This window comes from Erithacus rubecula (genome assembly GCF_903797595.1).
Source record: "Erithacus rubecula genome assembly, chromosome: 2".
Taxonomy (NCBI): Eukaryota; Metazoa; Chordata; class Aves; order Passeriformes; family Muscicapidae; genus Erithacus; species Erithacus rubecula.
Window position 1 is genome coordinate 22485046 of NC_136685.1, and position 21280 is coordinate 22506325.

The following is a 21280-nucleotide window of genomic DNA, read 5'->3' on the forward strand; positions in this document are numbered from 1 at the left end:
AAACTTGGTTTAATAGAAAGTGATGTAAGTCAATATGGATTCCTACATTCCAAGTAACACCTGACACCATCCTGTTTCCTTCCTCCTCAGTAAGTTTTCGGCTGGTGACAAGCATTTGTTTCTGAGGCACAAAGTGCTTTGAGCTGCTGCCTTCTGATAAAGGAAACACTGGTGAAGCTGCACTACAAGAGTTTATGTGTCTAGTGACTAAATGGAGGTGCAGTAGGACCTCTGGTCCAAGCATATTCCAAGGTAAGCTCAGAAGAAAACTGAATCTAAACCTTTCATCCTGATCTAAGCAGAACTTGCAGGCTTTTCCTGGCATCTCCCAGAAAATATACATGACCTACTGTTTGGGGTAATCTCCCCTAATTTTTCAACAATTCTTGGGAATGCCAGAAAAACAAAACTAGATAGTTTTTAGGCATAGAGCTAGCAGCAGGAAATCAATGAACAGACAGGTTTTGAGTATCAAAAGTAAAACTTTATTTCACGTATTCTCTTTAGTTATTAGTTATTTAAGGAATCCTGTGTTGTCCAATATACATCCCAACCAACGGACTGTTTCTTTTGCAAGGAGGCTCATGTAGTTTTACCTGAAAATGTCTGCAGTAGGCTAAAACCCATCCTTATGTAAGGAAAGAGCAATCTAAAAAACTATTTTTTTCACTCTTTCAATTAATTTGACATTGCCACTCCTTTCATTAGTTTCACTCTGCTACTATCTGCAAATCCAGTGAAACAAAGTTCCTGTGGCTTTTCAGTGCAGCTCAGTAGAAAATTTTCATCACTTTTGCCACAACATTCTTATCTGCTAGTGGTTTCCTCTGGCTGCCAGGCTGCAGGAATTTCTTTATGTTGGGGATAGCACTCATTCTTGCTTTGAAGCTCTACAAAACAAAACCAAAACAACACAGGGCTTAAGAATCATTGCAAGTGTCAGACATTGCAATGTCATCCATGCCTGAAAGTCACATCATGGCTTGATGCTGCAGAAGAAACGATATCCTTCCCCCTCTTATGTTTCTGGGCTTGTAGTGACAGAATGTGGCAATAACAATGAGTATGTGAGGCCAGCTGAAAGTTCTTAGGGTATCTGATTATTTTGCATGTCACTTCTGACCCTCCCACTCTCCCATATTTCTCAGCCAGTTTAAATCAGTACTCCTTTCCCATTCATTATCCATTCAAATTGCTCTTTCATTTACCTGCAAGACAGGGAATTTGGCAAGTATATCAGCTTTGTACTCCTCTGCCATTAAAATAACTTCAAGTAACTGAACATCTGCCCTGCTCAGCTGGTTGCCAACCAGAAAGTCTTTTCCATGGTCTTTCAAAACCTAAAAACAGAGAAACAGAAAGAAGGGATGTCTTTACTCTCTGTTACTCCATATGATATCATCAAAGCACAGTCACACTTTGCACAGAATTGTCTGTGAAAGAAGGAAATGCAGTTCAATCACCTGTAGCACAAACCATGATCTGATGGCACTGCCATCCCAGACATAATCTATCAGCTCTTTTTCTCTTCTACATTTCTGGCTGGCAGTGCCTTCTTGAAATGCCTTCCATCCCCTCTGAAGTGTCCTGTCTCCACCTTACTCCTAGCACCACCACAACCAGAGCATTTATATTCCAGTAGTGGTTTTTCTACTGGTTTCTTCCATAAAACTTGAGTGCTTTCAGGATGGAGCTTCAAGGCAGCAGTATCAATTGAGCTACAACCTCTTTGCCACATACCTTCTCAAAGACAGGGAAGTATCTGTTTTCAGCCTTGTCCAGCATATTAGCAAAATGTTGCTCTTTTTTGTCTGCTGGTAGGTATTCGTATGTCAAGAGGAGCTCATTCAGATCGAACAGTCCTTCCACGTACATATCGATTCTGAAAGGAATAGATCCACTTGGTCAGGTCAAACACAGTAGGTCTGAACAGCACAAGAACTCCTGGCATAACCTCACTGAGATGCTGGCAAATCCCTGCCTCTTCCATCCCACACACATACCCTGGCAAAGTTCCCCTGGGAATGCAGTTGCACTCGGGGCATGCAGCGGGGTACTTGGGTAGAAAACAAATGCAAAATTCCTGGGCAAAACCTATAGACTGTACCCCTTTCACTTCTCACTAGGACTCAAATTTCTCTGGACTATGGAGTTTTCAACCTGACTAAAATATTGTCACGTGTGCCATCCAAACTTGTGCTAAAAATCCAATCAGACAGGGTAAGTTTAACAGCAGCTCCATACGAATACCTAGCAAATATCTCAAAATGTGCTTCCCAGTGCTTATTAATTTGAAGTATTCAAACACACCTCAGGTCAAAACATGTGCCCTAGGAGTCTTGTTCTTTAATAACCATTTATTAATTCTCATTCTATACCGATTCCCAGTTCTTACAGATGAAAGATTTTTCTGGTTCCTTAAAAGACATTGCCCTGAATGTGATGAGTAGAAAATGATACTGTAGACTACTGCAGGAGAAAATGAAAAGCAGCCTCAGGAAAACAATCTGCCTCCCTGACTGCTTTCTTCTGATGTCTGCATTGACCTCTGATTGATGATCCATGGGCTGGCTTGTCCTATCTCATCTAGCTGGCTATCACTGCTGCAGACACCACCTGCAGTCACAGTCATCTCATGCTCACAAAGCACTGCTCTCTCCCACTGAATCAAGCTGTGAGCTGGGACTGCCTTGTGTTACACTCAGCTACAGAGTGAGCTGGGCTCTAACAAGCAAAGATGGAACTGTTACAGTACAGGGCTCTCTCCTTCAGGTCCTTCCCACAGAGGTTGTACTTCGTTGCTATGTAATTCATGATGGCTCTGGTCTGCACCAGCTTCATCCCATCAATCTCTACCATTGGCACTTGCTGAAAGAGCAGGGATCCACCTAGGGAAAAGGGAATGACAAAAGGAGACCTTCAGTCCCTCAATGAGAACCACCAAAGTGTGTTAGGCAATGTAACCACGTGTATTATTTATATTTAGAATCTGAATCATTTAGGCTGGATAAAAAATCCTAAGGTCATCAAATCCAACTGTAAACCCAACAATACCTAATTTCACCACTAAACCTTTCCCCAAGTGCACATCTACACACAGTGACTCAACCACTTTCTTGGGCAGCGTGTTCCAATGTGTGACAAGCCTTTTGGTGACAGCCTTCCTCCTTCTTACAAGAAGGTGTGCAAAGTGCTCACCATGTAACTACCTTTTCTTAGGTAGAACTTGTGGAAACTTCAGATTTGAGAAAACAGCCAAAAGCAGAACTTTAAGCTGTCACACGGAAAAATGCATGCCCTGAAGGGTCAAAGACAGGAGATTAATACAGATTATTACAGGGGTTAATACAGATGAGAAGGAATGAAGGATCTGGTCCAGGCAGTTTCTGTTATGTTTTGCGAAATACATCTGGACTTCCTAAGCACTGGCCAACACACAATGTGAATAATAATGAACATTTAAATAAGAGGGAATATAAAAGCATAAAATGTCTTTCTGACTACTTTAGTGACTTTACAAATGGCATCTCATCTGTACAGGCATGAAGAAGAAATATGAGCAAGTTCCATGAGATTCTAAATATCACATGGAGTGAGGCTGGAGCCATCCAACTATTTGCTAGCCTGTAGAAGCTGCCCTGTCCCAGCAAGGAAGAAGTAAAAAATCCCTCCAGAAAGAGAAGTATCAGATCAGAGAAGTTAGTGAGACCTTTTGCTTTATGGAATCATATCTCATGACTTAGACAATTCATCAACTATGTCTCACTTTATAAGGTTGCATTTACCTTTATGCTGGTATCCCAAAATACTTTTTGAAAGGCAGCCTGTAGCAGGGGGAACAAATCCTTATTCCTAAAGAACAGCAGGACTGCAAATGCTAGCCCTAACTCTGATTTCATTTGACAGACCAGGCAAAGAGCACAGACACGTGATTTGGTTTGAAGCAAACAGGATCATCCTGTCCAGGAAGATGGAAGCTGAAGCTAGCATGGTGCATAGCTGCCTTGGGAGGCAGGAATGCAGCAGAGGCACAGGTAAACTCAGAAATGTGGAACTCTGTTTTCACATGGATTATAAAACAACAGCTTTGTATGCAACCTAAAATGCTAATGAATTTCAAGATGACCTGATGACAAAGCCCCTATTGCCATAGGATGGAAGGCAATGAACACAAGCTGAATGAAAGGAGAGTCAACCATGTGAATTAAAGAAAGGCTCTTTGACTGTGTGGGCTGTCCAGGGAAGCTGTAAATTGTCCATCCTTGCTGATACTCAAAACCCAGCTGGACATGGCCCTGGGTAACTGGCTGGAGCTGGCCTTGCTTGAAGAGGGGACGAGGAGTAGACAACCATGAGAGGTCCCTTCTCACTTCATCCTTCTGTGATTCAGTGAAGATTGAAGCAACTGCGTGGATGATGCCACCTAACACACTGCAGTGTGCACCTCTGAGTCCTTAGGTACAATCAGCTAAGAGAATTTATTTTTAAGACACTGAGACACAAAAATTCTTAAAAAGGCAAGTAATTGTAATTCTGATTCTAGTTCTAATTCTAATTCTAATTCTAATTCTAATTCTAATTCTAATTCTAATTCTAATTCTAATTATTAATACTATTGCTGCAACTATTATTTCAAAGTAAAGGAAACTTACCTTTCTTTAACTTTGTGAGATCATCCTTTGTTTCCAAGTAGGATTCTTCAAACTGCAGGACACAGAAAATAAATTTTCTGTCGTTTCATGTTTTAGCCTCTTCCTCATTAAGATAAAGAAACCCTAAAGAGATATGCTTTGGGGAATTTTATTTTTTACAACATTTATCATATTTCAAAGCTTTCAGGCACAATGGCCATCATTGTAACAGAAATCCATGGCTCTTGAAAGAGACAAACTCATATACTCCAACTCTGGTTTAGTATCATAATATATCAGAGGTAAAAAAAATCCTCTGTGGTTTACAATATGCACTACCTTCAAGGGCAAAGGACACTGTAGTAGCAGTAATAATCTCTTGCTACTTTGCACATTGGATTGAACTGAAGGTACTCAGAATTGCAGGCCCTTGACCTTTGTGATCAGAAGATAAGAAGCCAGGTTCTGCTGCTGGGCCTTTCAATCTCTTCTTTCACTAGCTACAGGGGAGAAGCATTTGTGGTGCTACCAGTGGGCTTTGCACATGATGTGTGGAAGTGAGACAGGAACCTGCCCCTGCTTAGGGTGGTTTGTGGTCACTCTTGGCTTACTCAGCAATGCACGAAATGCAGAGTTTGAAAATGCTGCTCAGTCACACTTTGCCACACTTTTCATAAGGAACAGTAACAGCACATATTTGTCACATGATCTCAGCATAAAAGACCAGATGCAAACCTCAACCCCAGCTGCTGCCAAGAGCCACCGAATCGGCTCCATTCGGCCTCGTCCATTGAAGTAGTGAAGCTTGGGTTTTCCAGACATGCTTCCAGTGCCTGACTCCCCTCTATCTGCAATGAAAAATAAGTTTTGTAGTTTTGACTCTCTAAACTGGCTCTCAAAGTTGTCTTATTTGAAACCATCATTTATGGTTCAAGACTTTAATCCAATTAATAGAGGAGGGAAATGTTAGATTATATTGAGAGACTGCCTTGAATCATTCTGCCTTCAAATGTTTCTTACACATGCAGAACAGTTAAGCAGAACTCTGCACTTAGAGCAATTGGTCCAGTCAGAGAAGCAGTGAATCAAAACCATTTATATCCAAAGTGCTCTCTTCTGACCAAAGAGCTGAGGGTGCTTTCTGTGTATTTTGGCATGAGCTCAGAATACAGTTTAGTGTTTAATCAGATACATGTTATAAACTCAGCAATTGCTGTGCTTTCTCCAGCACCCATTATGCTCCATTATAACCAGCCAGGAAGGAATTCTTTCCCCCAGTCAACCTCTTTTACATCATCTTTAGACACACCTTCAAAGATATGGAAATTAATTTTGCCTCTGGTAACATCAGATTTGTCTTTACCACAGGCAGAGCCACAGGGTAATGCTTGCTTGATCCAGTTGCAACTCTGCTGAATTTCAAGCAACAACAATTTCTAGGCAGGAACTTCAGCATCAACAGTTTCCAGGCAGACTGTCACCCACCCCACTGAGAACCACACGGGCACATCAGCACCAAACACACACACACAGTGCCCAGCCTACACCAGCCTCACAGCTCTGGACACCCTGCCAGCAACAAAGCTGAAGCATTGACAGCAGCCAAAGGAAAACGCCCAACCCCACCACACTCCCCTTGGAAATAACCTGTCAGCTTCTCTACACTAGGAAGGAGGTAGTGAGAGACAACACTCCCCACATCTGAGATCTACTTTTCTTTTTCTTCATTCTGTACACCTCAAAAGCAGCTGATTAAGAATTTAACATTTGATGCACATAACCATGTTTGGAAAGGACGTACATACACACTTTTGATCTATAAAACCCATTCACTGACTGAGGTTCACAATGAACTCTATGCATTTTTAGGGAGAAATAAAGAAAAAAACTCACCTTGTGCACAGTGTGACTCAGTCTAAGCTCTCAGCAGTTCTGCCTTGAGATTATATAACTCTGTAGCCCCTCCTATAGGGATTTGCAAACACTTCTCTGCAAATAGGAAACGTCTCTCTCTTAAGCAAACAAAACCAATTAGCTCTGTTTAGTTACTTCTCACCTACAGAAAAGAAAATCCTGATTAATGCTGACTATGTACAAATGATAGACAAGAGGTCATGATCATTACAAACATCTGTGCCAGCACAAAATGGTAATATGCCTCCTATTTTCATTACTTGGTAGCATCCCAGTTAAAAATAATTATGACAGCTGAAATCCCACTCAGTTTTAAAAAATACTTCTGCATCAATCACACTTATATTCAAATGTTTTATGGGATTTTTTTTACTTTTTTCACATTGCCACTTTACTTAAATCACATCAACCAATTCACCTCGAATCATCCACAAGCTTCTCTGCCTTACTTAGCGTATATTCCTGCCAGGCAATTTTGCTGAATTTCATCTCTGGATATCGGGGTTTGTTTGAATTGTTTTTTACAATGAAATCAAATGTTATGTTTTTTCAAAAACATTATCCTATATATGACTCTGAAAATATACACCAAAGACAACTGTAAGGCACAGTGAATGTAGTGTGGTGCCAGAAGGCAAACTACATTCTGCACTCCTGACTCCTTCCTTTGGTCAACTGCACTGATTTCAAGAAGCCAGTGCAGGCAGAGCTGCCATGCACCATCCTGCCTATCTAATCTGCATGGTTAATATTGATGTAGGCATTACCTGCAGTCAAGGCCAATGTATACAAGCAAAATGTTGCTCAATTGCCATGAACATAACTAGGATATTCCTCCTATGTTACACAGGAATGAATTGCAATGTGACACGTTAAAAAAAAAAGATTGATATAGTAGGAGGGACTTTCTCCTTCAGATCCTTCCTGTACACTTGCTGCAAGCATTGTCTGAACGGATCAGTGAGGAGGGAAGGAAGCAGCTCGTGCAACAACTCTCTTTAATACATGCTTTGCTGCTGAAAAACATGGGTTTCTTTCCTTTCTTGATGACAAAAACCAGCTCCAGATGCTTGGCTGTTCTTATGAAGGAACAGTTGGCTTCAGCAAGAGCTACAGTGCCCTGAGTTTGCCCAGCTGCAAACTGCCCCTGCTTTAGTTTTAGCTGGGTTTAGGGCACTGACTCTTGCATTTACAAACTTAGTTTATTTGGTGTTTAAATAATATCACAGAATCATAGAATGGTTTGGGTTAGAAGGGACCTTAAAGATCATCAAGCTCCAACCCGCCTGCCCTGGGCAGGAATGCATTTCACTACATAAATGTGCATGTTTATCAAAAATCAACACTCTTGCTAACCTCACTAGTGGAGCTTGATTTAAGTGATGAGAAGAAACAACTTCAGTATAACTTGAATAAAACTTGGTTTAATAGAAAGTGATGTAAGTCAATATGGATTCCTACATTCCAAGTAACACCTGACACCATCCTGATTCCTTCCTCCTCAGTAAGTTTTCGGCTGGTGACAAGCATTTGTTTCTGAGGCACAAAGTGCTTTGAGCTGCTGCCTTCTGATAAAGGAAACACTGGTGAAGCTGCACTACAAGAGTTTATGTGTCTAGTGACTAAATGGAGGTGCAGTAGGACCTCTGGTCCAAGCATATTCCAAGGTAAGCTCAGAGGAAAACTGAATCTAAACCTTTCATCCTGATCTAAGCAGAACTTGCAGGCTTTTCCTGGCATCTCCCAGAAAATATACATGACCTACTGTTTGGGGTAATCTCTCCTAATTTTCCAACAACTCCTGAGAAATGCCAGAAAAACAAAACTAGATAGTTTTTAGGCATAGAGCTAGCAGCAGGAAATCAATGAACAGACAGGTTTTGAGTATCAAAAGTGAAACTTTATTTCAAGTATTCTCTTTAGTTATTTAAGGCATCCTGTGTTGTCCAATATACATCCCAACCAACGGACTTGTTTCTTTTGCAAGGAGGCTCATGTAGTTTTACCTGAAAATGTCTGCAGTAGGCTAAAACCCATCCTTATGTAAGGAAAGAGCAATCTAAAAAACTATTTTTTTCACTCTTTCAATTAATTTGACATTGCCACTCCTTTCATTAGTTTCACTCTGCTACTATCTGCAAATCCAGTGAAACAAAGTTCCTGTGGCTTTTGAATGCATTTCAGGAGTAGAAAATTTTCATCACTTTGTCCACAACCTCATCATCTGATGGCGGTTTCCTCTGGCTGCCAGGCTGCAGGAATTTCTTTATGTTGGGGATAGCACTCATTCTTGTTCTGAAGCTCTGCAAAACAAAACCAAAACAACACAGGGCTTAAGAATCATTGCAAGTGTCAGACATTGCAATGTCATCCATGCCTGAAAGTCACATCATGGCTTGATGCTGCAGAAGAAACGATATCCTTCCCCCTCTTATGTTTCTGGGCTTGTAGTGACAGAATGTGGTAATAACAATGAGTATGTGAGGCCAGCTGAAAGTTCTTAGGATATCTGATGATTTTGCATGTCACTTCTGACCCTCCCACTGTCCCATCAGTACTCCTTTCCCATTCATTATCCATTCAAATTGCTCTTTCATTTACCTGCAAGAGAGGGAATTTGGAAAACATATCAGGCTTCCACTCTTCAATCATTAAAATGACTTCAAGTAACTGAACATCTGCCCTGCTCAGCTGGTTGCCAACCAGAAAGTCTTTTCCATGGTCTTTCAAAACCTAAAAACAGAGAACCAGAAAGAAAAGATGTCTTTACTCTCTTTTACTCAATATGATATCATCAAAGCACAGTCACACTTTGCACAGAATTGTCTGTGAAAGAAGGAAATGCAGTTCAATCACAAACCATGTAGCACAAACCATGATCTGATGGCACTGCCATCCCAGACATAATCTATCAGCTCTTTTTCTCTTCTACATTTCTGGCTGGCAGTGCCTTCTTGAAATGCCTTCCATCCCCTCTGAAGTGTCCTGTCTCCACCTTACTCCCAGCACCACCACAACCAGAGCATTTATATTCCCGTCATAGTTTTTCTACTGGTTTTCTTCCATAAAACTTGAGTGCTTTCAGGATGGAGCTTCAAGGCAGCAGTATCAATTGAGCTACAACCTCTTTGCCACATACCTTCTCAAAGACAGGGAAGTATCTGTTTTCAGTTTTGTCCATCATATTAGCAAAATGTTGATCTTTTTTGTCTGCTGGTTGGATTTCATATGTCATAAGGATGTCATTCAGATCGAAGAGTCCTTCCACGTACATATCGATTCTGAAAGGAATAGATCCACTTGGTCAGGTCAAACACAGTAGGTCTGAACAGCACAAGAACTCCTGGCATAACCTCACTGAGATGCTGGCAAATCCCTGCCTCTTCCATCCCACACACATACCCTGGCAAAGTTCCCCTGGGAATGCAGTTGCACTCAGGGCATGCAGCGGGGTACTTGGGTAGAAAACAAATGCAAAATTCCTGGGCAAAACCTATGGACTGTACCCCTTTCACTTCTCACTAGGAGTCAAATTTCTGTGGACTATGGAGTTTTCAACCTGACTAAAATATTGTCACGTGTGCCATCCAAACTTGTGCTAAAAATCCAATCAGACAGGTTAAGTTTAACAGCAGCTCCATACGAATACCTAGCAAATATCTCAAAATGTGCTTCCCAGTGCTTATTAATTTGAAGTATTCAAACACACCTGAGGTCAAAACATGTGCCCTAGGAGTCTTGTCCTTTAATAACCATTTATTAATTCTCATTCTATACCAATTCCCAGTTCTTACAGATGAAAGAGTTTTTTTTTTTCCTTAAAAGACATTGCCCTGAATATGATGAGTAGAAAATGATACTGTAGACTACTACAGGTGAAAATGAAAAGCAGCCTCAGGAAAACAATCTCCTTCCCAGACTGCTTTCTTCTGATGTCTGCATTGACCTCTGATTGATGATCCATGGGCTGGCTTGTCCTATCTCATCTAGCTGGCTATCACTGCTGCAGACACCACCTGCAGTCACAGTCATCTCATGCTCACAAAGCACTGCTCTCTCCCACTGAATCAAGCTGTGAGCTGGGACTGCCTTGTGTTACACTCAGCTACAGAGTGAGCTGGGCTCTAACAAGCAAAGGTGGAACTGTTACAGTACAGGGCTCTCTCCTTCAGGTCCTTCCCATAGAGGTTGTACTTCGTTGATATGTAGTTGGCAATGGCTCTGGTCTGCACCAGCTTCATCCCATCAATCTCTACCATTGGCACTTGCTGAAAGAGCAGGGATCCACCTAGGGAAAAGGGAATGACAAAAGGAGACCTTCAGTCCCTCAATGAGAACCACCAAATTGTGTTAGGCAATGTAGCCACATGAATTATTTCTATTTAGAATCTAAATTATTTAGACTGTAAAGACCAGGCAAAGAGCACAGACACGTGATTTGGTTTGGAGCAAACAGGATTATCCTGTCCAGGGAGATGGAAGCTGGAAGATGGTGCATAGCTGCCTTGGGAGGCAGGAATGCAGCAGAGGCACAGGTAAACTCAGAAATGTGGAACTCTGTTTTCACATGGATTATAAAACAACAGCTTTGTATGCAACCTAAAATGCTAATGAATTTCAAGATGACCTGATGACAAAGCCCCTATTGCCATAGGATGGAAGGCAATGAACACAAGCTGAATGAAAGGAGAGTCAACCATGTGAATTAAAGAAAGGCTCTTTGACTGTGTGGGCTGTCCAGGGAAGCTGTAAATTGTCCATCCTTGCAGATACTCAAAACCCAGCTGGACATGGCCCTGGGTAACTGGCTGGAGCTGGCCTTGCTTGAAGAGGGGACGAGGAGTAGACAACCATGAGAGGTCCCTTCTCACTTCATCCTTCTGTGATTCAGTGAAGATTGAAGCAACTGCGTGGATGATGCCACCTAACACACTGCAGTGTGCACCTCTGAGTCCTTAGGTACAATCAGCTAAGAGAATTTCTTTTTAAGACACTGAGCCTTAAGAATTCTTAGGAGTTCTCAGACAAGTAATTCTAATTGTAAATATAATTGTAATTCTTATTCTCATTATCATAATCATTATTATTATAATTACTATTTCGGCTGTTACTGCTTAAAGTTGAAGGAATCTAAATTTACCTTTCTGTAACTTTATCAGATCATCCTTTGTTTCCAAGTAGGATTCTTCAAACTGCGGGAATGAGGAAGGAAAAGACCTAAATAGTTGTGCTATGCTGAATTTTATTTTTTACAACATTTATCATATTTGAATGGTTTCGGGCACATTGGCCATCATTGTAACAAATCCATGGCTCTTGAAAGAGACAAACTCATATACTCCAAGTCTGGTTTAGTATCATACTATGTCAGAGGTAAATAAAATCCTCTGTGGTTTACAATATGCACTACCTTCAAGGGCAAAGGACACTGTAGTAGCAGTAATAATCTCTTGCTATTTTGCACATTGGATTGAACTGAAGGTACTCAGAATTGCAGGCCCTTGACCTTTGTGATCAGAAGATAAGAAGCCAGGTTCTGCTGCTGGGCCTTTCAATCTCTTCTTTCACTAGCTACAGGGGAGAAGCATTTGTGGTGCTACCAGTGGGCTTTGCACATGATGTGTGGAAGTGAGACAGGAACCTGCCCCTGCTTAGGGTGGTTTGTGGTCACTCTTGGCTTACTCAGCAATGCACGAAATGCAGAGTTTGAAAATGCTGCTCAATCACACTTTGCCACACTTTTCATAAGGAACAGTAACAGCACATATTTGTCACATGATCTCAGCATAAAAGACCAGATGCAAACCTCAACCCCAGCTGCTGCCAAGAGCCACCGAATTGTTTCCATTCGGCCTCGTCCATTGAAGTAGTGAAGCTTGGGTTTTCCAGACATGCTTCCAGTGCCTGATTCCCCTCTATCTGCAATGAAAAATATGTTTTGTAGCTTTGACTCCCTACACTGGCTCTCAAAGTTGTCTTATTTGAAACCATCATTTATGGTTCAAGACTTTAATCCAATTAATAGAGGAGGGAAATGTTAGATTATATTGAGAGACTGCCTTGAATCATTCTGCCTTCAAATGTTTCTTACATGCAGAACAGTTAAGCAGAACTCTGCACTTAGAGCAATTGGTCCAGTCAGAGAAGCAGTGAATCAAAACCATTTACATCCAAAGTGCTCTCTTCTGACCAAAGAGCTGAGGGTGCTTTCTGTGTATTTTGGCATGAGCTCAGAATACAGTTTAGTGTTTAATCAGATACATGTTATAAACTCAGCAATTGCTGTGCTTTCTCCAGCACCCATTATGTTCCATTATAACCAGCCAGGAAGGAATTCTTTCCCCCAGTCAACCTCTTTTACATCATCTTTAGACACACCTTCAAAGATATGGAAATTAATTTTGCCTCTGGTAACATCAGATTTGTCTTTACCACAGGCAGAGCCACAGGGCAATGCTTGCTTGATCCAGTTGCAACTCTGCTGAATTTCAAGCAACAACAATTTCTAGGCAGGAACTTCAGCATCAACAGTTTCCAGGCAGACTGTCACCCACCCCACTGAGAACCACACGGGCACATCAGCACCAAACACACACACACAGTGCCCAGCCTACACCAGCCTCACAGCTCTGGACACCCTGCCAGCAACAAAGCTGAAGCATTGACAGCAGCCAAAGGAAAACGCCCAACCCCACCACACTCCCCTTGGAAATAACCTGTCAGCTTCTCTACACTAGGAAGGAGGTAGTGAGAGACAACACTCCCCACATCTGAGATCTACTTTTCTTTTTCTTCATTCTGTACACCTCAAAAGCGGCTGATTAAGAATTTAACATTTGATGCACATAACCATGTTTGGAAAGAACATACATACATACATACATTTGGCCTATAAAACCCATTCACTGACTGAGGTTCACAATGAACTCTATGCATTTTTAGGGAGAAATAAAGAAAAAAATCTCACCTTGTGCACAGTGTGACTCACTCTAAGCTCTCAGCAGTTCTGCCTTGAGATTATATAACTCTGTAGCCCCTCCTACACCGAATGTTCCAAACACTTCTCTGCAAACCGGAAACCTCTCTCTTAAAGCAAACAAAACCAATTACCTCTGTTTAGTTACCTCTCGTCTACAGAAAATAAATTCCAGAATAATGCTGACTATGTACAAACGTGTCCTGGTTTGAAGGACAGGTGTCTACCAATAAAGGCAGAAGTTTTCCTTTGGAATATAGACTTTAATTCCACTCCCTCCAAGTATTAATACTGTTTGAATCAAGGACTCTGAGGCAGAGATAACGGGGTAGGAATAACAGCTCTTTTACTAATATATCTAACCGTACAAGCAGAAAACAACAGCAGTTGTCAGAATTACCAACAAAACAGAACAGATAGCTCGGTTCCAGTCCCTGTTTTAGCTGCAGGCACGCTGTCTCTGCGCTGGATCCCGGTGCTGCAGCTGGAAGAGCCCGGAGCTGCAGAAAAGCGGCGGGAGGGGCGGCAGCGGCCACGCCGGTCCCGGTGGGAACGGGCTGGAGCGGCGGCTCCTCGCTCACCGTGTGTGTCCGGGGGATCAGCTGTGTCCGCAGAGGCAGGAGGCTGGAACGGGGCAGATGCAGGGCAGGTGATCGCAGAGGGTCTGGCTCTCCTGTGCTCGGCCGCGTGGCTGAACGATCCCAGGCGTCCTCCTCCCGGCTCGCCGGAAACGCGAGTGCCCTCCCGGAAGCCTCAGAGGCCCCTCCGGGGCCGTCCCCACCCACCCCTTTGTCTGGACCCATCAGGGACCCTGGGTGTAGCCCGGCCAGCTCCATTGGCATGATAATGGGAAAAATTCTTACAATTGACACAGTAACAGAAAAACACTCAACCCCCAACAAAATGTAAAATTGATGACATGTCATGAGCACTACAAACATCTGTGCCAGCACAAAATGGTAATATGCCTCCTATTTTCATTGCGTGGTACCATGATAGTTAAAAATAATTATAACACCTGAAAACTTATTCAGTTTAAAATAAAATACTTTTACACCAATCACACTTTTATTCAAATATTTTATGGTTTTGTTTTACTTTTAACATATTGCCACTTTACACAAGTGATAGCAACTAATTCAGCTAGGATCATTTACGAGCTCCTATGCCTAAGCTAGTGTATATTCCTGCAGTGGACTTCTGCTGAATTTCAACTCTGGACATCAAGATTGATTTTGAATTTTTTTTTTCTGTGAAGAATGTTTCCCTGATTATGACTCTGTGAAAATACACACCAAAAACAACTGTAAGGCACAGTGAATGTAGTGTGGTGGCAGAAGGCAAACTACATTCTGCACTCCTGACTCCTTCCTTTGGTCAACTGCACTGATTTCAAGAAGCCAGTGCAGGCAGAGCTGCCATGCACCATCCTGCCTATCTAATCTGCATGGTTAATATTGATGTAGGCATTACCTGCAGTCAAGGCCAATGTATACAAGCAAAATGTTGCTCAATTGCCATGAACATAACTGTGAACTAGGATATTCCTTCTATGTTACACAGGAATAAATTGCATTGTGACACGTTAAAAAAAAAGATTGATATAGTAGGAGGGACTTTCTCCTTCAGATCCTTCCTGTACACTTGCTGCAAGCATTGTCTGAATGGATCAGTGAGGAGGGAAGGAAGCAGCTTGTGCAACAACTCTCTTTAATACATGCTTTGCTGCTGAAAAACATGGGTTTCTTTCCTTTCTTGTTGACAAAAACCAGCTCCAGATGCTTGGCTGTTCTTATGAAGGAACAGTTGGCTTCAGCAAGAGCTACAGTGCCCTGAGTTTGCCCAGCTGCAAACTGCCCCTGCTTTAGTTTTAGCTGGGTTTAGGGCACTGACTCTTGCATTTACAAACTTAGTTTATTTGGTTTTTAAATAATATGACAGAATCATAGAATGGTTTGGGTTAGAAGGGACCTTAAAGATCATCAAGCTCCAACCCTCCTGCCCTGGGCAGGAATGCATTTCACTACATAAATGTGCATGTTTATCAAAAATCAACACTCTTGCTAACCCACTAGTGGAGCTTGATTTAAGTGATGAGAAGAAACAACTCCAGTACAACTTGAATAAAACTTGGTTTAATAGAAAGTGATGTAAGTCAATATGGATTCCTACATTCCAAGTAACACCTGACACCATCCTGTTTCCTTCCTCCTCAGTAAGTTTTTGGCTGGTGACAAGCATTTGTTTCTGAGGCACAAAGTGCTTTGAGCTGCTGCCTTCTGATAAAGGAAACACTGGTGAAGCTGCACTACAAGAGTTTATGTGTCTAGTGACTAAATGGAGGTGCAGTAGGACCTCTGGTCCAAGCATATTCCAAGGTAAGCTCAGAGGAAAACTGAATCTAAACCTTTCAGCCTGATCTAAGCAGAACTTGCAGGCTTTTCCTGGCATCTCCCAGAAAATATACATGACCTACTGTTTGGGGTAATCTCTCCTAATTTTCCAACAACTCCTGAGAAATGCCAGAAAAACAAAACTAGATAGTTTTTAGGCATAGAGCTAGCAGCAGGAAATCAATGAACAGACAGGTTTTGAGTATCAAAAGTAAAACTTTATTTCAGGTATTCTCTTTAGTTATTAGTTATTTAAGGAATCCTGTGTTGTCCAATATACATCCCAACCAACAGACTGTTTCTTTTGCAAGGAGGCTCATGTAGTTTTACCTGAAAATGTCTGCAGTAGGCTAAAACCCATCCTTATGTAAGGAAAGAGCAATCTATAAAACTATTTTTTTCACTCTTTCAATTAATTTGACATTGCCACTCCTTTCATTAGTTTCACTCTGCTACTATCTGCAAATCCAGTGAAACAAAGTTCCTGTGGCTTTTCAGTGCAGCTCAGTAGAAAATTTTCATCACTTTCGCCACAGCATTCTTATCTGCTAGTGGTTTCCTCTGGCTGCCAGGCTGCAGGAATTTCTTTATGTTGGGGATAGCACTCATTCTTGCTTTGAAGCTCTACAAAACAAAACCAAAACAACACAGGGCTTAAGAATCATTGCAAGTGTCAGACATTGCAATGTCATCCATGCCTGAAAGTCACATCATGGCTTGATGCTGCAGAAGAAACAATATCCTTCCCCCTCTTATGTTTCTGGGCTTGTAGTGACAGAATGTGGCAATAACAATGAGTATGTGAGGCCAGCTGAAAGTTCTTAGGGTATCTGATTATTTTGCATGTCACTTCTGACCCTCCCACTCTCCCATATTTCTCAGCCAGTTTAAATCAGTACTCCTTTCCCATTCATTATCCATTCAAATTGCTCATTCATTTACCTGCAAGAGAGGGAATTTGGCAAGTATATCAGCTTTGTACTCCTCTGCCATTAAAATAACTTCAAGTAACTGAACATCTGCCCTGCTCAGCTGGTTGCCAACCAGAAAGTCTTTTCCATGGTCTTTCAAAACCTAAAAACAGAGAAACAGAAAGAAAAGATGTCTTTACTCTCTTTTACTCGATATGATATCATCAAAGCACAGTCACACTTTGCACAGAATTGTCTGTGAAAGAAGGAAATGCAGTTCAATCACCTGTAGCACAAACCATGATCTGATGGCACTGCCATCCTAGACATAATCTATCAGCTCTTTTTCTCTTCTGCATTTCTGGCTGGCAGTGCCTTCTTGAAATGCCTTCCATCCCCTCTGAAGTGTCCTGTCTCCACCTTACTCCCAGCACCACCAAAACCAGAGCATTTTTATTCCAGTAGTGGTTTTTCTACTGGTTTTCTTCCATAAAACTTGAGTGCTTTCAGGATGGAGCTCCAAGGCAGCAGTATCAATTGAGCTACAACCTCTTTGCCACATACCTTCTCAAAGACAGGGAAGTATCTGTTTTCAGCCTTGTCCAGCATATTAGCAAAATGTTGCTCTTTTTTGTCTGCTGGTAGGAATTCGTATGTCATGAGGAGCTCATTCAGATCGAAGAGTCCTTCCACGTACATATCGATTCTGAAAGGATTAGATCCACTTGGTCAGGTCAAACACAGTAGGTCTGAACAGCACAAGAACTCCTGGCATAACCTCACTGAGATGCTGGCAAATCCCTGCCTCTTCCATCCCACACACATACCCTGGCAAAGTTCCCCTGGGAATGCAGTTGCACTCGGGGCATGCAGCGGGGTACTTGGGTAGAAAACAAATGCAACATTCCTGGGCAAAACCTATAGACTGTACCCCTTTCACTTCTCACTAGGACTCAAATTTCTCTGGACTATGGAGTTTTCAACCTGACTAAAATATTGTCACGTGTGCCATCCAAACTTGTGCTAAAAATCCAATCAGACAGGTTAAGTTTAACAGCAGCTCCATACGAATACCTAGCAAATATCTCAAAATGTGCTTCCCAGTGCTTATTAATTTGAAGTATTCAAACACACCTGAGGTCAAAATATGTGCCCTAGGAGTCTTGTTCTTTAATAACCAGTTATTAATTCTAATTCTATACCAATTCCCAGTTCTTACAGATGAAAGATTTTTCTGGTTCCTTAAAAGACATTGCCCTGAATATGATGAGTAGAAAATGATACTGTAGACTACTGCAGGAGAAAATGAAAAGCAGCCTCAGGAAAACAATCTGCCTCCCTGACTGCTTTCTTCTGATGTCTGCATTGACCTGTGATTGATGATCCATGGGCTGGCTTGTCCTATCTCATCTAGCTGGCTATCACTGCTGCAGACGCCACCTGCAGTCACAGTCATCTCATGCTCACAAAGCACTGCTCTCTCCCACTGAATCAAGCTGTGAGCTGGGACTGCCTTGTGTTACACTCAGCTACAGAGTGAGCTGGGCTCTAACAAGCAAAGGTGGAACTGTTACAGTACAGGGCTCTCTCCTTCAGGTCCTTCCCACAGAGGTTGTACTTCGTTGCTATGTAATTCATGATGGCTCTGGTCTGCACCAGCTTCATCCCATCAATCTCTACCATTGGCACTTGCTGAAAGAGCAGGGATCCACCTAGGGAAAAGGGAATGACAAAAGGAGACCTTCAGTCCCTCAATGAGAACCACCAAAGTGTGTTAGGCAATGTAAGCACTTGTATTATTTGTATTTAGAATCTGAATCATTTAGGCTGGATAAAAAATCCTAAAATCATCAAATCCAACTGTAAACCCAACAATACCTAATTTCACCACTAAACCTGTCCCCAAGTGCACATCTACACACAGTGACTCAACCACTTTCTTGGGCAGAGTGTTCCAATGTGTGACAAGCCTTTTGGTGACAACCTTCCTCCTTCTTACAAGAAGGTGTGCAAAGTGCTCACCATGTAACTACCTTTTCTTAGGTAGAACTTGTGGAAACTTCAGATTTGAGAAAAGAGCCAAAGGCAGAACTTTTAGCTGTCACACATGGAAAAATGCATGCCCTGAAGGGTCAAAGACAGGAGATTAATACAGATTATTACAGGGGTTAATACAGATGAGAAGGAATGAAGGATCTGGTCCAGGCAGTTTCTGTTATGTTTTGCGAAATACATCTGGACTTCCTAAGCACTGGCCAACACACAATGTGAATAATAATGAACATTTAAATAAGAGGGAATATAAAAGCATAAAATGTCTTTCTGACTACTTTAGTGACTTTACAAATGGCATCTCATCTGTACAGGCATGAAGAAGAAATATGAGCAAGTTCCATGAGATTCTAAATATCACATGGAGTGAGGCTGGAGCCATCCAACTATTTGCTAGCCTGTAGAAGCTGCCCTGTCCCAGCAAGGAAGAAGTAAAAAATCCCTCCAGAAAGAGAAGTATCAGATCAGAGAAGTCAGTGAGACCTTTTGCTTTATGGAATCATATCTCATGACTTAGACAATTCATCAACTATGTCTCACTTTATAAGCTTGCATTTACCTTTATGCTGGTATCCCAAAATACTTTTTGAAAGGCAGCCTGTAGCAGGGGGACCAAATCCTTATTCCTAAAGAACAGCAGGACTGCAAATGCTAGCCCTAACTCTGATTTCATTTGACAGACCAGGCAAAGAGCACAGACACGTGATTTGGTTTGGAGGAAACAGGATCATCCTGTCCAGGAAGATGGAAGCTGAAGCTAGCATGGTGCATAGCTGCCTTGGGAGGCAGGAATGCAGCAGAGGCACAGGTAAACTCAGAAATGTGGAACTCTGTTTTTACATGGATTATAAAACAACAGCTTTGTATGCAACCTAAAATGCTAATGAATTTCAAGATGACCTGATGACAAAGCCCCTATTGCCATAGGATGGAAGGCAATGAACACAAGCTGAATGAAAGGAGAGTCAACCATGTGAATTAAAGAAAGGCTCTTTGACTGTGTGGGCTGTCCAGGGAAGCTGTAAATTGTCCATCCTTGCTGATACTCAAAACCCAGCTGGACATGGCCCTGGGTAACTGGCTGGAGCTGGCCTTGCTTGAAGAGGGGACGAGGAGTAGACAACCATGAGAGGTCCCTTCTCACTTCATCCTTCTGTGATTCAGTGAAGATTGAAGCAACTGCGTGGATGATGCCACCTAACACACTGCAGTGTGCACCTCTGAGTCCTTAGGTACAATCAGCTAAGAGAATTTCTTTTTAATACACTGAGACACAAAAATTCTTAGAAAGGCAAGTAATTTTAATTCTTGTTCTAATTCTAATTCTAATTCTAATTCTAATTCTAATTCTAATTCTAATTCTAATTCTAATTCTAACTATAATTCTAATTCTAATTCCTGTTCTAATTCTAATTCTAATTATTAATACTATTGCTGCAATTATTATTTAAAAGTGAAGGAAACTTACCTTTCTGTAACTTTGTGAGATCATCCTTTGTTTCCAAGTAGGATTCTTCAAACTGCAGGATACAGAAAATAAATTTTCTGTCGTTTCATGTTTTAGCCTCTTCCTCATTAAGATAAAGAAACCCTAAAGAGATATGCTTTGGGGAATTTTATTTTTTACAACATTTATCATATTTCAAAGCTTTCAGGCACATTGGCCATCATTGTAACAGAAATCCATGGCTCTTGAAACAGACAAACTCATATACTCCAACTCTGGTTTACTATCATAATATATCAGAGGTAAAAAAAAACCTCTGTGGTTTACAATATGCACTACCTTCAAGGGCAAAGGACACTGTAGTAGCAGTAATAATCTCTTGCTATTTTACACATTGGATTGAACTGAAGGTACTCAGAATTGACCTTTGTGATCAGAAGATAAGAAGCCAGGTTCTGCTGCTGGGCCTTTCAATCTCTTCTTTCACTAGCTACAGGGGAGAAGCATTTGTGGTGCTACCAGTGGGCTTTGCACATGATGTGTGGAAGTGAGACAGGAACCTGCCCCTGCTTAGGGTGGTTTGTGGTCACTCTTGGCTTACTCAGCAATGCACGAAATGCAGAGTTTAAAAATGCTGCTCAATCACACTTTGCCACACTTTTCATAAGGAACAGTAAGAGCACATATTTGTCACATGATCTCAGCATAAAAGACCAGATACAAACCTCAACCCCAGCTGCTGCCAAGAGCCACCGAATCGGCTCCATTCGGCCTCGTCCATTGAAGTAGTGAAGCTTGGGTTTTCCAGACATGCTTCCTTCCAGTGCCTGATTCCCCTCTATCTGCAATGAAAAATAAATTTTGCAGTTTTGAGTATCTAAACTGGCTCTCAAAGTTGTCTTATTTGAAACCATCATTTATGGTTCAAGACTTTAATCCAATTAATAGAGGAGGGA

The 21280-nt window shown here is 41.7% G+C and overlaps 1 protein-coding gene across 5 annotated transcripts; it reads right to left on the reverse strand.

Moving 5' to 3' along the window:
• Positions 1-569: 569 nt before the first annotated feature.
• On the reverse strand, positions 570-21173 carry LOC306813692 (glutathione S-transferase-like). Of its 5 annotated transcripts, none has more exons than XM_079329261.1 (7): positions 6525-6583; positions 5367-5479; positions 4653-4704; positions 2756-2888; positions 1741-1882; positions 1209-1340; positions 570-890 (listed from the first exon to the last, which is right to left on the reverse strand). In XM_079329261.1, the coding sequence occupies exons 2-7, from the start codon at positions 5451-5453 to the stop codon at positions 771-773; spliced, it is 666 nt and encodes a 221-aa protein (XP_079185387.1). In that variant the 5' UTR covers positions 5454-5479; positions 6525-6583; the 3' UTR covers positions 570-770. The 5 variants fall into 5 exon arrangements, with proteins under 5 accessions (XP_079185387.1, XP_079185384.1, XP_079185386.1 ...); XM_079329260.1 differs by lacking the exons at positions 570-890; positions 1209-1340; positions 1741-1882; ... (2 more) ...; positions 5367-5479; positions 6525-6583 and adding exons at positions 8424-8848; positions 9147-9278; positions 9685-9826; ... (2 more) ...; positions 12352-12464; positions 13513-13623; XM_079329258.1 differs by lacking the exons at positions 1209-1340; positions 1741-1882; positions 2756-2888; ... (1 more) ...; positions 5367-5479; positions 6525-6583 and adding exons at positions 9147-9278; positions 9685-9826; positions 10701-10833; positions 11686-11737; positions 21050-21172 and having other exon boundaries at positions 571-890.
• Between the last annotated feature and the right edge of the window lie 107 nt (positions 21174-21280).

Excerpts from the sequence above, each read along its gene's own strand:
- LOC306813692 (XM_079329257.1), bottom strand. The coding sequence starts at position 21,136 with ATGTCTGGAAAACCCAAGCTTCACTACTTCAATGGACGAGGCCGAATG. Across the intron at positions 9,827-10,700 it reads GACCTGAAGGAGAGAGCCCT|AATCGATATGTACGTGGAAG; the intron begins GTACTGTAACAG and ends TATTCCTTTCAG. Across the intron at positions 9,279-9,684 it reads ACTTCCCTGTCTTTGAGAAG|GTTTTGAAAGACCATGGAAA; the intron begins GTATGTGGCAAA and ends CTCTGTTTTTAG.